This window comes from Scyliorhinus torazame, chromosome 11 (genome assembly GCF_047496885.1).
Source record: "Scyliorhinus torazame isolate Kashiwa2021f chromosome 11, sScyTor2.1, whole genome shotgun sequence".
Lineage (NCBI taxonomy): Eukaryota > Metazoa > Chordata > Chondrichthyes > Carcharhiniformes > Scyliorhinidae > Scyliorhinus > Scyliorhinus torazame.
In genome coordinates, this window is record NC_092717.1 from 7,196,386 (window position 1) to 7,212,523 (window position 16,138).

The 16,138-nt window shown below is 54.9% G+C and overlaps 1 protein-coding gene across 2 annotated transcripts in view; it reads left to right on the forward strand.

The window, feature by feature from the left end:
* The window catches only part of tcaim (T cell activation inhibitor, mitochondrial), a 54,766-nt gene extending 38,628 nt beyond the window's left edge, over nucleotides 1-16,138 (forward strand). For both annotated transcript variants that reach the window (XM_072466892.1, XM_072466891.1), the window contains 4 exons: nucleotides 282-373; nucleotides 933-1,165; nucleotides 2,484-2,615; nucleotides 14,130-16,138. In XM_072466892.1, the coding sequence (XP_072322993.1) occupies nucleotides 282-373; nucleotides 933-1,165; nucleotides 2,484-2,615; nucleotides 14,130-14,355 (683 nt within the window). In that variant the 3' untranslated portion in view covers nucleotides 14,356-16,138. The remainder of the gene's footprint in view (nucleotides 1-281; nucleotides 374-932; nucleotides 1,166-2,483; nucleotides 2,616-14,129) is intronic.

Below are 16,138 nucleotides of genomic sequence, written 5' to 3' on the forward strand. Positions count from 1 at the left end.
GACAAGCATGTTTTTTTGCAGGGAGGGTATTTGAGGAAACACAAGATTAGCCTGTACAACTTGTCCTCGCAATTTAACCAATTTAATTATGGGATCATCCTGATGAATCCGTGCTGTTTCCCCTCCAAGGCCAATCCCTCCTTCCTGAGGTGTGAGGCCCAGGACGGGACCCCAGGTGAGAGCCTGACCAGTTTAGAATGGAACTCTGTGATGTATCTTCTACAGTATGAATGTTGAAGCAAACCTTTCACTCCCTCTGCGTTTGGTTGTTCCCTTCACAGGATGTACTCTAATCTTTGGGGATAACTCCGGAATGAATGCAGCTGGGCAGATTATGTTGGGGACAGTGGACGTCCATCATCACTGGAGAAAAGTAAGTGAAATTAACGGTGAAGACAACACTTTAGGAAAATACATACCTTTTTATATTTAATATATTGACACGAACAATTAGATCATTCTCTCTGGTCAACGTTTCGGGAGGGAATTCCTGAGCTTAGGGTCCAGGCAGCTGAAGGCATGGCCGCCAGTGGTGGATTGAAGGAAATCGGGGATACTCAAGTGGCCAGAATAGGAGGAACGCAGAGATCGCGGAGGACTGTAGGTCCGGAGGTGATCACGGGGATAGGGAGGGGGCGAGGCCATGTATGGATTCGAGGATGCGATTTTGAAGTGTGTGCACCTCCAGACTGGGAGCCAGTGGATGTCAGCAAGCACAGGAGGCGATGGGTGAATGGGACTTGGGACAACTGGGGCAGAGTCTCGGATGAGTCGAAGAGGATGGAACAGAAGTGGAGGATGGGGGCCGCTGGCCAGGGGAGTTTGGGGATTGTCCAGCCCAGAGGTAACAAGGGCATCTGTAAAATGTTTAAGGTGTGGAATTATTCACCACGTAGTAGTGCAGTAAACATTTAATCTGTTATTACTTGAAGCTATTGGACAGGTTGCCCTTCTACTCTGATCTTCACAGCCACCTTTCTGTGTTGAAAGAGAGGACCAGCTACCTTCTGGGAGATGTCGAGTTAATTTATAATGAAGACCTTCAGCCAACCTTGATGCTTGAGGATTATTACAGGATGTTAAAGACCTTCCATCAGAATGTGACTGTCACTCAACCTCTCTTCCACCCACGGAGTCTAAAAGGGCTGCAAATAATCCTGGAAAAGTGAGTAATTCCCTCGGTAGCTCTTTCTGCTCAGTGAGTGAGTGAAGTCACACAGGAGGAAGGGAATGTTGTGCTTGTGTCTCAGAACATGAAACCCTCCCTGGTGGCTCACTCACTTGTGCCAGGTCCATGTTGACGCTATCTTCAAGCAGAATTGGGCCAACAAAATGGCAAGGCACTGAATTCAAACTGCCTATTGTATATCCAGTATATTGTACATTGGTGATGCTGTGGAATGTGGCTTCTGTGTGTTTGGGGATGGGACGGTGAAGGGGGTGGGTTCTCCGGACAGTCCATTGATGATTTGGCCAATCATATATGCGAACGAGAGTCACTCAATGAGGCCCTTGGCCTTTGAGTTGAATTTAGCTCCAAGTTTGTTGAATTTGTGTTATTGACGACTTGACTTCCACTGGGAGAAACCTCTTGCAGGAAATGCATTCATTTTCATAGTTTTTAAATACTGATATTTAAATACTCGGTGTCTCAATTATCAAAGAATCGCAGAATTCCTACAATACAGAAGGAGGCCGATCCTCTGAAAGAGCACCTAGACCCACTCCCCCTACCCTATCCCCATCACCCCACCTAACCTGTACAGCCTTGGACACTAAGGGGTAATTTATCCTGGCCAATCCACCTAACCTACACATCTTTGGACTGTGGGAGGAAACCGGAGCACCCGGAGGAAACCCACGCAGACACGGGGAGAACGTGCAAACTCCCCGCAGACAGTCACCCGAGGCCGGAATTGAACTGGTGCTGTGAGGCAGTAGTACTAACCACTGTGCCACCGTGCCATCCATGTTATTAGTTATTGCATTTTCCAATGTGAGGTTTAATTCCCACAAATTTCAAAAAAATGCCAGGTTTGAATGGTTGAAAGCAATCCTGGCCGCTGAGAGGAGAAACATCAGTCACATTACTAACCTCGATCTCTATCCAGAGACCTTTTCATGTCGGTAATGGGAGCCAAAGTTGGGAGAAGTGTTTAACAGGCGGGAGAGTTGGACATTACAGATCTCATTATTTGAAGGTGACAGGGGACCTCTCCCCAATGTCCTGGACGATATTTATCACTCAATCGACATCACAAAAACTGATGACCTGGTCATTATCACATTGCCGTTGGTGGGATGTTGCTGTGCAGAATTGGCAGCTGTGTTCCTACATTGCAACAATGACTGGACTTTGTACAGTGTGGCTCAGGGTGGGAAACATCTGGAGATATCATGAATTTGTGAAAGGCAAGGAGAGATTTCCACTTTTTCCTGCCCCTCCATTGCTGACACTAAACCATGCTGTTCTGTCATTCCAGTCATTCTTCTGCTCCCAGCCTCCTGAGAGCGGGCCAGCTGAACGTGCCAGTCACCTGTGACCCTACCGTCCTGCAGTGGTTTATTCTCGCTCACGCACAAAGTGCCAGGACCTCCCTGAGAAGAGAGCAGGAGTAAGTGACTGATTCTTACCAAGTACATGTTGCAGTAAAGACGATGACAGTTAAACAGGATCTGGCTTTTACAGGCTGCTCTTTCACGTGGTTTTTGTAGATGAGGGGAATTCACAGAAGGACTGGGAAATGGCTAAATCCACTTTAATTGTCCTCACAAAGAAATGTGCAATTTTAACTAGAATTAAAACTGGAATGGTTTGTGTTACTTGGCTATTTATTGAGTTGCATAAAATCTATGTACAGAAATAGGCCATTCAGCACAGTGGCACAGGGGTGAGCACTGCTGCCTCACAGTTCCAGGGTCCCAGGTGTAGCGGTATCACAGTTGTGTTGTAATTCACTGATTGACCACTAGGAGTCTCACTAGTATATGTGAATGTTAAAGTCAGCTGACCTCAGACTGGCTGGAGGAAGTTGAAGAGAGAGGTTGCTTGGCATGATTTTACTGTTTTTCATCTGTTGTCTTGTATATAGTTTACCCGTGGTTAATGTTAATAAATCATTTATAGCTTTAGCTACAAGTGTTCTTGTAATAAATCAGGCCATCCGACAAGAACATTATTCTGGGCCATTCCTGCCTCGGGTAACTGTGCGGAGTTTGCACTTTCGCCCCGTGTCTGCGTGGGTTTCCTCCGGGTTTTCCGGTTTCCTCCCACAGTCTAAAGATGTGCAGGTTAGGTGGATTGGCCATGCTAAATTGCCCCTAAGTGTTCAAAATGTTAGGTGGGGTTACTGGGTTACGGGGATAGGGTGGTGTGGGCTTAGGTAGGGTGCTCTTTCCAAGGGCCAGTGCAGACACGGTGGGCCGAATAGCCTCCTTCTGCACTTCTATGAAGTTGCTGTTTATCACACAATCAGCGAGTCTTACAGTGCAGAGTTGATGGAGAAGCTGGGATTCCACTGGGTGGGGGGAGCCCTTATGTATCTGCAGATGCGGGACTTTGCAAAGACGGGTTTTCCGGTGTCGCCGCCTTTCTCGATGCTGGAGGGGGATGTGTCAGTGATGGAGCTGGAGGGGGGGGTCAGTGATGGAGCTGGAGGGGGGTATCAGTGATGGAGCTGGAGGGGGGGTCAGTGATGGAACTGGAGGGGGGGGGGGTCAGTGATGGATCTGGAGGGGGGTGTCAGTGATGGAGCTGGAGGGGGGTGTCAGTGATGGAGCTGGAGGGGGGGGGTCAGTGATGGAGCTGGAGGGGGGTGTCAGTGATGGAGCTGGAGGGGGGGGTCAGTGATGGAGCTGGAGGGGGGGTCAGTGATGGGGCTGGAGGGAGGTGTCAGTGATGGAGCTGGAGGGGGGGTCAGTGATGGAGCTGGAGGGGGGGTCAGTGATGGAGCTGGAGGGGGGGGGGGTCAGTGATGGGGCTGGAGGGAGGTGTCAGTGATGGGGCTAGAGGGGGGGTCAGTGATGGGGCTGGAGGGGGGGTGTCAGTGATGGGGCTGGAGGGGGGGGGGTCAGTGATGGGGCTGGAGGGGGGGTCAGTGATGGGGCTGGAGGGGGTGTCAGTGATGAGGCTGGAGGAGGGGGGGTCAGGGAGGGAGCTGGAGGGGTGGGGGGGTCAGTGATGGGGCTGGAGGGGGGGGTCAGTGATGGAGCTGGAGGGGGGGGTCAGTGATGGAGCTGGAGGGGGGTCAGTGATGGGGCTGGAGGGGGGGTCAGTGATGGAGCTGGAGGGGGGGTCAGTGATGGAGCTGGAGGGGGGGTCAGTGATGGGGCTGGAGGGGGGGTCAGTGATGGAGCTGGAGGAGGGGGGGGTCAGGGAGGGAGCTGGAGGGGGGGTCAGTGATGGATCTGGAGGGGGGGTCAGTAATGGGGCTGGAGGAGGGGGGTCAGGGAGGGAGCTGGAGGGGGGGGTCAGTGATGGGGCTGGAGGGGGGTCAGTGATGGAGCTGGAGGGGGGGGTCAGTGATGGAGCTGGAGGGGGGTCAGTGATGGAGCTGGAGGAGGTGGGTCAGGGAGGGAACTGGAGGGGGGGGTCAGTGATGGGGCTGGGGGGGGGTCAGTGATGGGGCTGGAGGGGGGTCAGTGTTGGGGCTGTCAGTGATGGGGCTGGGGGGGTCAGTGATGGGGCTGGGGGGGGTCTGTGATGGGGCTGGGGGGGGTGGTCAGTGATGGGGCTGGGGGGAGTGGTCAGTGATGGAGCTGGAGGGGGGGTCAATGATCGAGCTGGAGGAGGGTATCAGTGATGGGGCTGGAGGGGGGGTCAGTGATGGGGCTGGAGGGGGGTCAGTGATGGAGCTGGATGGGGGGGGTCAGTGATGGGGCTGGAGGGGGTGTCAGTGAGGGAACTGGAGGGGGGGTCAGTGATGGGGCTGGAGGGGGGGTCAGTGATGGAGCTGGAGGGGGGGTCAGTGATGGGGCTGGAGGGGGGGTCAGTGATGGAGCTGGAGGGGGGGTCAGTGATGGGGCTGGAGGGGGGGGTCAGTGAGGGAGCTGGAGGGGGGGTCAGTGATGGGGCTGGAGGGGGGTCAGTGATGGGGCTGGAGGGGGGGTCAGTGATGGAGCTGGAGGGGGGGGTTCAGTGATGGGGCTGGAGGGGGGGGTCAGTGATGGGGCTGGATGGGGGGGTCAGTGATGGGGCTGGAGGGGGGGTCAGTGATGGAGCTGGATGGGGGGTCAGTGATGGGGCTGGAGGGGGGGTCAGTGATGGAGCTGGAGGGGGGTCAGTGATGGGGCTGGAGGGGGGGGTCAGTGATGCGGCTGGAGGGGGGGGTCAGTGATGGGTCTGGATGGGGGGTCAATGATGGAGCTGGAGGGGGGTCAGTGATGGAGCTGGAGGGGGGGTCAGTGATGGAGCTGGATGGGGGGGTCAGTGATGGGGCTGGAGGGGGGGTCAGTGATGGAGCTGGAGGGGGGGTCAGTGATGGGGCTGGAGGGGTGGGGGGGTCAGTGATGGGGCTGGAGGGGGGTGCCAGAGATGGGGCTTGAGGGGGGGGGGGGTCAGTGAGGGAGCTGGAGGGGGGGGTCAGTGATGGGGCTGGAGGGGGGGTCAGTGATAGAGCTGGAGGGGGGGTCAGTGATGGGGCTGGAGGGGGGGTCAGTGATGGAGCTGGAGAGGGGGTCAGTGATGGGGCTGGAGGGGTGGGGGGGTCAGTGATGGGGCTGGAGGGGGGGATCAGTGAGGGAGCTGGAGGGGGTCAGTGATGGGGCTGGAAGGGGGGTCAGTGATGGGGCTGGAGGGGGGGTTCAGTGATGGGGCTGGAGGGGGGGGTCAGTGATGGGGCTGGATGGGGGGGTCAGTGATGGGGCTGGAGGGGGGGTCAGTGATGGGGCTGGAGGGGGGGTCAGTGATGGAGCTGGAGGGGGGGTCAGTGATGGAGCTGGAGGGGGGGGTCAGTGATGGGGCTGGAGGGGGGTCAGTGATGGGGCTGGATGGGGGGGCCAATGATGGAGCTGGAGGGGGGGTCCGTGATGGAGCTGGAGGGGGGGTCAGTGATGGAGCTGGATGGGGGGTTCAGTGATGGGGCTGGAGGGGGGGTCAGTGATGGAGCTGGAGGGGGGGTCAGTGATGGAGCTGGATGGGGGGGTCAGTGATGGGGCTGGAGGGGGGTTAGTGATGGAGCTGGAGGGGGGGTCAGTGATGGGGCTGGAGGGGTGGGGGGGGTCAGTAATGGGGCTGGAGGGGGGTGCCAGTGATGGGGCTGGAGGGGGGGTCAGTGAGGGAGCTGGAGGGGGGGGTCAGTGATGGGGCTGGAGGGGGGGTCAGTAATGGAGCTGGAGGGGGGGGTCAGTGATGGGACTCAAGGGGGGTCAGTGATCGAGCTGGAGGGGTGGTCAGTGATGGGGCTGGAGGGGGGTGCCAGAGATGGGACTTGAGGGGGGGGGTCAGTGAGGGAGCTGGAGGGGGGGTCAGTGATGGGGCTGGAGGGGGGGTCAGTGAGGGAGCTGGAGGGGAGGGTCAGTGTTGGGGTTGGAGGGGGTGTTCAGTGATGGAGCTGGAGGGGGGGTCAGTGATGGGGCTGGAGGGGGGGGGTCAGTGATGGGGCTGGAGGGGGGGGGTCAGTGATGGGGCTGGAGGGGGGGGTCAGTGATGGGGCTGGAGGGGGGGGTCAGTGAGGGAGCTGGAGGCGGGGTCAGTGATGGAGCTGGAGGGGGGGTCAGTGATCAGCTGGAGAGGGGGGTCAGTGATGGAGCTGGAGGGGGGGTCAGTAATGGGGCTGGAGGAGGGGGGTCAGGGAGGGAGCTGGAGGGGGGGGTCAGTGATGGGGCTGGAGGGGGGTCAGTGATGGAGCTGGAGGGGGGGGTCAGTGATGGAGCTGGAGGGGGGTCAGTGATGGAGCTGGAGGAGGTGGGTCAGGGAGGGAACTGGAGGGGGGGGTCAGTGATGGGGCTGGGGGGGGGTCAGTGATGGGGCTGGAGGGGGGTCAGTGTTGGGGCTGTCAGTGATGGGGCTGGGGGGGTCAGTGATGGGGCTGGGGGGGGTCTGTGATGGGGCTGGGGGGGGTGGTCAGTGATGGGGCTGGGGGGAGTGGTCAGTGATGGAGCTGGAGGGGGGGTCAATGATCGAGCTGGAGGAGGGTATCAGTGATGGGGCTGGAGGGGGGGTCAGTGATGGGGCTGGAGGGGGGTCAGTGATGGAGCTGGATGGGGGGGGTCAGTGATGGGGCTGGAGGGGGTGTCAGTGAGGGAACTGGAGGGGGGGTCAGTGATGGGGCTGGAGGGGGGGTCAGTGATGGAGCTGGAGGGGGGGTCAGTGATGGGGCTGGAGGGGGGGTCAGTGATGGAGCTGGAGGGGGGGTCAGTGATGGGGCTGGAGGGGGGGGTCAGTGAGGGAGCTGGAGGGGGGGTCAGTGATGGGGCTGGAGGGGGGTCAGTGATGGGGCTGGAGGGGGGGTCAGTGATGGAGCTGGAGGGGGGGGTTCAGTGATGGGGCTGGAGGGGGGGGGTCAGTGATGGGGCTGGATGGGGGGGTCAGTGATGGGGCTGGAGGGGGGGTCAGTGATGGAGCTGGATGGGGGGTCAGTGATGGGGCTGGAGGGGGGGTCAGTGATGGAGCTGGAGGGGGGTCAGTGATGGGGCTGGAGGGGGGGGTCAGTGATGCGGCTGGAGGGGGGGGTCAGTGATGGGTCTGGATGGGGGGTCAATGATGGAGCTGGAGGGGGGTCAGTGATGGAGCTGGAGGGGGGGTCAGTGATGGAGCTGGATGGGGGGGTCAGTGATGGGGCTGGAGGGGGGGTCAGTGATGGAGCTGGAGGGGGGGTCAGTGATGGGGCTGGAGGGGTGGGGGGGTCAGTGATGGGGCTGGAGGGGGGTGCCAGAGATGGGGCTTGAGGGGGGGGGGGGTCAGTGAGGGAGCTGGAGGGGGGGGTCAGTGATGGGGCTGGAGGGGGGGTCAGTGATAGAGCTGGAGGGGGGGTCAGTGATGGGGCTGGAGGGGGGGTCAGTGATGGAGCTGGAGAGGGGGTCAGTGATGGGGCTGGAGGGGTGGGGGGGTCAGTGATGGGGCTGGAGGGGGGGATCAGTGAGGGAGCTGGAGGGGGTCAGTGATGGGGCTGGAAGGGGGGTCAGTGATGGGGCTGGAGGGGGGGTTCAGTGATGGGGCTGGAGGGGGGGGTCAGTGATGGGGCTGGATGGGGGGGTCAGTGATGGGGCTGGAGGGGGGGTCAGTGATGGGGCTGGAGGGGGGGTCAGTGATGGAGCTGGAGGGGGGGTCAGTGATGGAGCTGGAGGGGGGGGTCAGTGATGGGGCTGGAGGGGGGTCAGTGATGGGGCTGGATGGGGGGGCCAATGATGGAGCTGGAGGGGGGGTCCGTGATGGAGCTGGAGGGGGGGTCAGTGATGGAGCTGGATGGGGGGTTCAGTGATGGGGCTGGAGGGGGGGTCAGTGATGGAGCTGGAGGGGGGGTCAGTGATGGAGCTGGATGGGGGGGTCAGTGATGGGGCTGGAGGGGGGTTAGTGATGGAGCTGGAGGGGGGGTCAGTGATGGGGCTGGAGGGGTGGGGGGGGTCAGTAATGGGGCTGGAGGGGGGTGCCAGTGATGGGGCTGGAGGGGGGGTCAGTGAGGGAGCTGGAGGGGGGGGTCAGTGATGGGGCTGGAGGGGGGGTCAGTAATGGAGCTGGAGGGGGGGGTCAGTGATGGGACTCAAGGGGGGTCAGTGATCGAGCTGGAGGGGTGGTCAGTGATGGGGCTGGAGGGGGGTGCCAGAGATGGGACTTGAGGGGGGGGGTCAGTGAGGGAGCTGGAGGGGGGGTCAGTGATGGGGCTGGAGGGGGGGTCAGTGAGGGAGCTGGAGGGGAGGGTCAGTGTTGGGGTTGGAGGGGGTGTTCAGTGATGGAGCTGGAGGGGGGGTCAGTGATGGGGCTGGAGGGGGGGGGTCAGTGATGGGGCTGGAGGGGGGGGGTCAGTGATGGGGCTGGAGGGGGGGGTCAGTGATGGGGCTGGAGGGGGGGGTCAGTGAGGGAGCTGGAGGCGGGGTCAGTGATGGAGCTGGAGGGGGGGTCAGTGATCAGCTGGAGAGGGGGGTCAGTGATGGAGCTGGAGAGGGGGGTCAGTGATGGATCTGGAGGGGGGTCAGTGATGGAGCTGGAGGGGGATCAGTGTTGGAGCTGGAGGGGGGGTCAGTGATGGGGCTGGAGGGGGGGTCAGTGATGGGGCTGAGGGGTGGGTCAGTGATGGGGCTGGAGGGGGGGTCAGTGATGGGGCTGGAGGGGGGGTCAGTGATGGGGCTGGAGGGGGGTCAGTGATGGGGCTGGAGGGGGGTCAGTGATGGAGCTGGAGGGGGGGTCAGTGATGGTGCTGGAGGGGGGGTCAGTGATGGAGCTGGAGGGGGGGTCAGTGAACGAGCTGGAGGGGGGTCAGTGAGGGAGCTGGAGAGGGTGGGTCTGTGATGGAGCTGGAGGGGGGGTCAGTGATGGAGCTGGAGGGGGGGTCAGGGATGGAGCTGGAGGGGGCGGTCAGTGATGGAGCTGGAGGGGGGGTCAGTGATGGGGCTGGAAGGGGGGGGTCAGTGATGGAGCTGGAGGGGGGTCAGTGATGGAGCTGGAGGGGGGGTCAGTGATGGAGCTGGAGGGGGGGTCAGTGATGGGGCTGGAAGGGGGGGTCAGTGATGGAGCTGGAGGGGGGTCAGTGATGGAGCTGGAGGGGGGGTCAGTGATGGAGCTGGAGGGGGGGTCAGTGATGGGGCTGGAAGGGGGGGGGTCAGTGATGGAGCTGGAGGGGGGTCAGTGATGGAGCTGGAGGGGGGGTCAGTGATGGAGCTGGAGGGGGGGTCAGTGATGGGGCTGGAAGGGGGGGTCAGTGATGGAGCTGGAGGGGGGTCAGTGATGGAGCTGGAGGGGGGGTCAGTGATGGAGCTGGAGGGGTGGTCAGTGATGGGGCTGGAAGGGGGGGTCAGTGATGGGACTGGAGGGGGGGTTTGTGGTCTGGGGTGCTGAGGAGGATGAATGCCTCAACCTCGTGTGAGACTGGGGCTGTTGCAGCTGAAGGTGGTGCTTTAGGGGCTGGTTTAGCAAAGTGGGCTAAACAGCTGCTTGTAATGCAGAACAAGGCAGCAGCGCGGGTTCAATTCCCGCACCAGCCTCCCCAAACAGGTGCCGGAATGTGGCGACTAGGGGCTTTTCACAGTGACTTCATTGAAGCCTACTTGTGACAATAAACAATTATTATTATTAAAATTAGGGCACACCTGACAAAGTAGAGGATGAGTTTGTTGCGGGGGTGAAGGACATTTGTGAGCAGGGTCCGACCAATCAGGTACAATTGTTCTGGTCCTGTCAAAGTTGGTGAGATTTTGGAGGCCGTTTACTGCGAATCTTTGACCTGTATACAGTGTATATTCAATCCCACTCCTGAAGTGTCATTAGCTGAGCCAACGTAAGGGGCTGGGTGTAGTCGGTATTTATGAATTCCCACTGCTGATTATTAGCTCATTGACATCAACAGTTATTGCAAGTGAGATTGAGGGAATTACTGGCTACACCAAAAAGATAGTAAAATAATTGTGTAACAATACCATCATTAATGTCCAAAATTCTTAAATTAGATGGGAAGGAAAAAAGATGTAAATGGGAGAAATGTTGCTCGAGTGGGGCCCCATTAGTTAGACTTCAGCTCAAAGATCACTGGTCCTTTTGACTTACTGGTAATGGGCAGTGAAGGAATGGAGCATCTGGGACCTCAGTGAACGACGGAACCAGTGTTCCTCCTTTACCCCTGTGGTTTCAGAATGGAGATGAAGCTGGACAAGGAAATGAAGCTGGACAGTTCGAGTCAGATCAGGTCCAGAAAGAGAAATAAAGAGAGGGAAAGAAAGATTGGATTAAGAGAGAGAAAAAGTAAGAAACATTGTTAAAAATTTGTAAAATCTCGAGCATTGATTCACTGTCCGAAGGGTTGGAACTGAGCAAATTAAACTCTCCTGATGAAAGAGCACTGACCGGAAACGTTAATTTTCCCTCTCCTCAGATCTGCCTGACCTGCTGAGTATTTCTAGCATTTTTTGTTTTTATTTCACATTTCCAGCATCTGCAGGATTTTATCATAGAATCAGAGAATCAGAGAATTTACAGTGCAGAAGGAGGCCATTTGGCCCATCAGGTCTGCACCAGCCCTTGGAAAGAGCACCCTACCCAAGCCCACACCTCCACCCTATCCCAGTAACCCCACTTAACCTTTTTTTGGACACTAAGGCAATTTAGAGTGGTCAATCCACCGACCTGCACATCTTTAGAACATAGAACATTAAGCCCTTCGGCCCTCGATGTTGCGCCGACCTGTGAAACCACTCTAAAGCCCATCTACACTATTCCTTTATCGTCCATATGTCTATCCAATGACCATTCGAATGTCCTTAATGTTGGCGAGTCCACTACTGTTGCAGGCAGGGCATTCCACGCCCTCACTACTCTCTGGGTAAAGAGCCTACCTCTGACATCTGTCCTATATCTATCTCCCCTCAATTTAAAGCTATGTCCCCTCGTGCTAGACATCACCATCCGAGGAAAAAGGCTCTCACTGTCCACCCTATCCAATCCTCTGATCATCTTGTATGCCTCAATTAAGTCACCTCTTAACCTTCTTCTCTCTAACGAAAACAGCCTCAAGTCCCTCAGCCTTTCCTCATAAGATCTTCCCTCCATACCAGGCAACATTCTGGTAAATCTCCTCTGCACCCTTTCCAATGCTTCCACATCCTTCCTATAATGCGGCGACCAGAATTGCACACAATACTCCAAATGCGGCCGCACCAGAGTTTTATACAGCTGCAACATGACCTCATGGCTCCGAAACTCAATCCCTCTACCAATAAAAGCTAACACACCGTACGCCTTCTTAACAACCCTTTCAACCTGGGTGGCAACTTTCAGAGATCTATGTACATGGACACCGAGATCTCTCTGCTCATCCACATTGCCAAGAATCTTACCATTAGCCCAGTACTCTGTCTTCCTGTTATTCCTTCCAAAATGAATCACCTCATACTTTTCTGCATTAAACTCCATTTGCCACCTCTCAGCCCAGCGCTGCAGCTTAGCTATGTCCCTCTGTAACTTGTAACATCCTTCCGCACTGTCCACAACTCCACCGACTTTAGTGTCATCTGCAAATTTACTCACCCATCCTTCTACGCCCTCCTCCAAGTCATTTATAAAAATGACAAACAGCAGTGGCTCCAAAACAGATCCTTGTGGTACACCACTAGTAACTGGACTCCAGTCTGAACATTTCCCATCAACCACCACCCTTTGTCTTCTTCCAGCTAGCCAATTTCTGATCCAAACTGCTAAATCACCCTGAATCCCATGCCTCCGTATTTTCTGCAGTAGCCTACCTTGGAGAACCTTATCAAACGCTTTACTTAAATCCATATACACCACATCAACTGCTTTACCCTCATCCATCTGTTTGGTCACCTTCTCAAAGAACTCAATAAGGTTTGTGAGGCACAACCTTCCCTTCACAAAACCGTGTTGACTATCTCTAATCAAATTATTCCTTTCCAGATGATTATACATCCTATCTCTTATAAACCTTTCCAAGATTTTGCCCACAACAGAAGTAAGGCTCATTGGTCTATAGTTACCGGGGTTGTCTCTATTCCCCTTCTTGAACAAGGGGACAACATTTGCTATCCTCCAGTCTTCTGGCACTATTCCTGTAGACAAAGATGACTTAAAGATCAAAGCCAAAGGCTCAGCAATCTCCTCCCTAGCTTCCCAGAGAATCCTAGGATAAATCCCATCCAGCCCAGGGGACTTATCTATTTTCACACTTTCCAGAATTGCTAACACCTCCTCCTTATGAACCTCAAGCCCTTCTAGTCTAGTAGCCTGAATCTTAGTATTCTCCTCGACAACATAGTCTTTTTCCTGTGTGAATACTGACGAAAAATATTCATTTAGCACCTCTCCTAACTCTTCGGACTCCACGCACAACTTCCCACTACTGTCCTTGACTGGCCCTACTCTTACCCTAGCCATTCGTTTATTCCTGACATATCTATAGAAAGCTTTAGGGTTATCCTTGATCCTACCTGCCAAAGACTCCTCATGTCCCCCCCTGGCTCTTCTTAGCTCTCTCTTTAGGTCCTTCCTAGCTAACTTGTAACTCTCGAGCGCCCTAACTGAACCTTCATGTCTCATCTTTACATAAGCCTCCTTCTTCCTCTTGACAAGTGTTTCGACTGCTTTAGTAAACCACGGTTCCCTTGCTCGACCACTTCCTCCCTGCCTGACAGGTACATACTTATCAAGGACACGCAGTAGCTGTTCCTTGAACAAGCTCCACATTTCCATTGTGCCCATCCCCTGCAGTTTTCCTCTTCATCTGATGCATCCTAAGTCTTGCCTCATCGCATCATAATTGCCTTTCCCCCAGATATAACTCTTGCCCTGCAGTATATACCTATCCCTTTCCATCACTAAAGTAAACTTAATCGAATTGTGGTCACTATCACCAAAGTGCTCACCTACCTCCAAATCTAACACCTGTCCTGGTTCATTACCCAGTACCAAATCCAATATGGCCTCGCCTCTCGTTGGCCTGTGGGAGGAAACCGGAGCACCCGGAGGAAACCCACGCAGACACGGGGAGAACGTGCAGACTCCGCACAGTGACCCAGCGGGGAATCAAACCTGGGACCCTGGAGCTGTGAAGCAGCTGTGCTAACCATTATGCTACTGTGCTGTCCCTACTTTACTTTACTTTCGTATTATAGTTTAAATTGTTCCTTTTCCGAGCCAGGGAGGTTGCTTGCCGTTTTATTCATGGTCTCATTGTTAATGGGACACCTGCGCTGTTAATCATCAGCCCTAAATTTCTGTGTCGGGTTTGATGGGCAAATAATGTGTAAATCCAGCACGTTCTCCAAAATAACAGGGAGGCTGAGGGCGAGAGATCATTACTGTGAAGTGGGATAAATCGACCCAACAGGATCTGCAGTTCCACAGCTCCGAGCGTATCTCGTTATCACCTGTGCTTTCTGGCTGATTGATAACAGCAGACATTGTTAACATTTCAGCGATTTTCCAGCGAGATTGAATTGAATGGATGTTTGTTTTTTTATCCAATTAGATTCGAAGTGGAACAGAAGAAACTGATCAGTGACTGCACAGAAAGATATGGACTTGAGAGATTGTATAAGGAGCCCAGTGTGTCCAGTCAACAAATGGTGCGGTGTTGTCAGAGACTGCTGGAAGGACAGGTCTGTGAGTTGCGAGGGATGCACCTGTGTATTTCTCATTTCTATTCAGTGCTGCAGGATGGTGACTTGTTTGTGCCCTGGGACTGGAAACAATAACCGTGGACAACGGGAAAAGGAGACTTGATTGTTGCTGATCTCCGGAGTCACAGCTGGATCGATGTGAACTGACACCGTGCGTGGATCTGGGGGTTTTGGGTCTGCGAGTTTCTCGAACTGTAGCTCACGCCAGGTCTGGGGAATCCTGAATTACCAGCAGGGAACTGTAAAGCAACCTGCGTGAATTAAAGTGATATATACATATAAATTTGCCAATGCGAGATGTGAGCAGCCCATTTACTCTTGCGATCTCTCCTTTCTATCTGGTTCATCATTGTCCTGTTACTCGACTACATTTATTTACACAGGAACAGATCACTTGGCCCACAGGCCCACGCTCAGTGTATACGCCACACAGGCCAAGGTGCTACAGCAACGTCCACTTTACCTGCATGTTGTAGCCTTGGATTGTCAGAGCAGAGGCTTCAATTTTCTTTCCATAGCTGACCAGGAATCTCTCTCTCTTATAACCTGCATGTGTTGATGGATTTACAGGCTAACACTCATTAGGAACGCATCTTCCTTGGGCATAGGATAGAATTCCAACAGTGCTCCTGCACTGCATTTGAACCATCATGTCTGCATCGACCCTTTGAAAGAGCATCCTACCTAGGCAAACTGCCCTGCCCTATTGCTATAACCCCACCTAACCTGCACATCACTGGACACTAAGGGGCAATTTTATCACAATCAATCCACATCACCTGCACATCTTTGGACCGTGGGAGGAAACCGGAGCACCCGGAGGAAACCCACGCAGACACGGGGAGAAAGTGCAGACTCCACAGTCACCCAAGGTCAGAATCGGACCCTGGTCTCTGGTGCTGTGAGGCAGCAGTGCTAGCCTCTGTGCCATCCAGGGGTGGGAATTAAATATGGATTTTCTGGCTGGAAGGCAGAGAGATATCCACTTCGCCATAAAGCAATCTTAGAAATAATTTGTAACGCTACAGCTAATCACTTTGATGACTGCAACTAATTTTGATAATGAGTTATCTTTTAATTCCTACCTTCACCACTGCCCACCCAAGCTGGAAGGTTTCAGGAATATTGAGAGCAATGGGTCTAGAACCTGCAGCACACTCGGACATAGAATTTTTTTTTTTTAAACCCAGAACATGGAGGAGTTGGATTGGAAAGAGCACCCATACCAATGCCAACTTTATTCGACTGCTGATTCAGTGAACAACCATGTTTGATCGCCGGCTGTGTTGAGCTTGGTGCCAAGGGCAATGGCGGAAGGGAGGCACAGAGACCAGTCACTCAGATAGATCGTCTTGGAAACGTCTGTCAATGGTGCTAATTCCAAACCCGAAAAAGGCTTGAATTTCAAGAGCAGCTAACACCCCCTCAAGATGTCCGCAAGACCCCACTTTACAGCCGGTTATTGGATGGCGCTAACTGGTCTAATGTGAAAGGTGAGGCAGCCAATTGGTCCGAAATAAGCTCCCACAAACAGCAACGTGTTAATTCGATGCTGATTTAAAAGATAAATGTTGGCTCTTTGACTTACACCCACCTCAGTGGGTAGACTGGGTCTTGATTCAAGCTCTCATCTGAAAGATGTGTGACAGTGCAGCACTCCCTTGGCGCGGCACTGGAGCATCAGCCTTGACATTTGTGCTGAGGCCCCGGAGTGGGACGTGAACCCGCAACATTCTGATAGTAGAGAGTGTTGACCCCTGAGCCAGGTCTGATGCCAGCCTTTCTGGAATAACCTCAAAATGGGAAGCGCACTTTTAGAAATTGCTTCAGATCGAAATAAATGTGAACTGTAATTTAA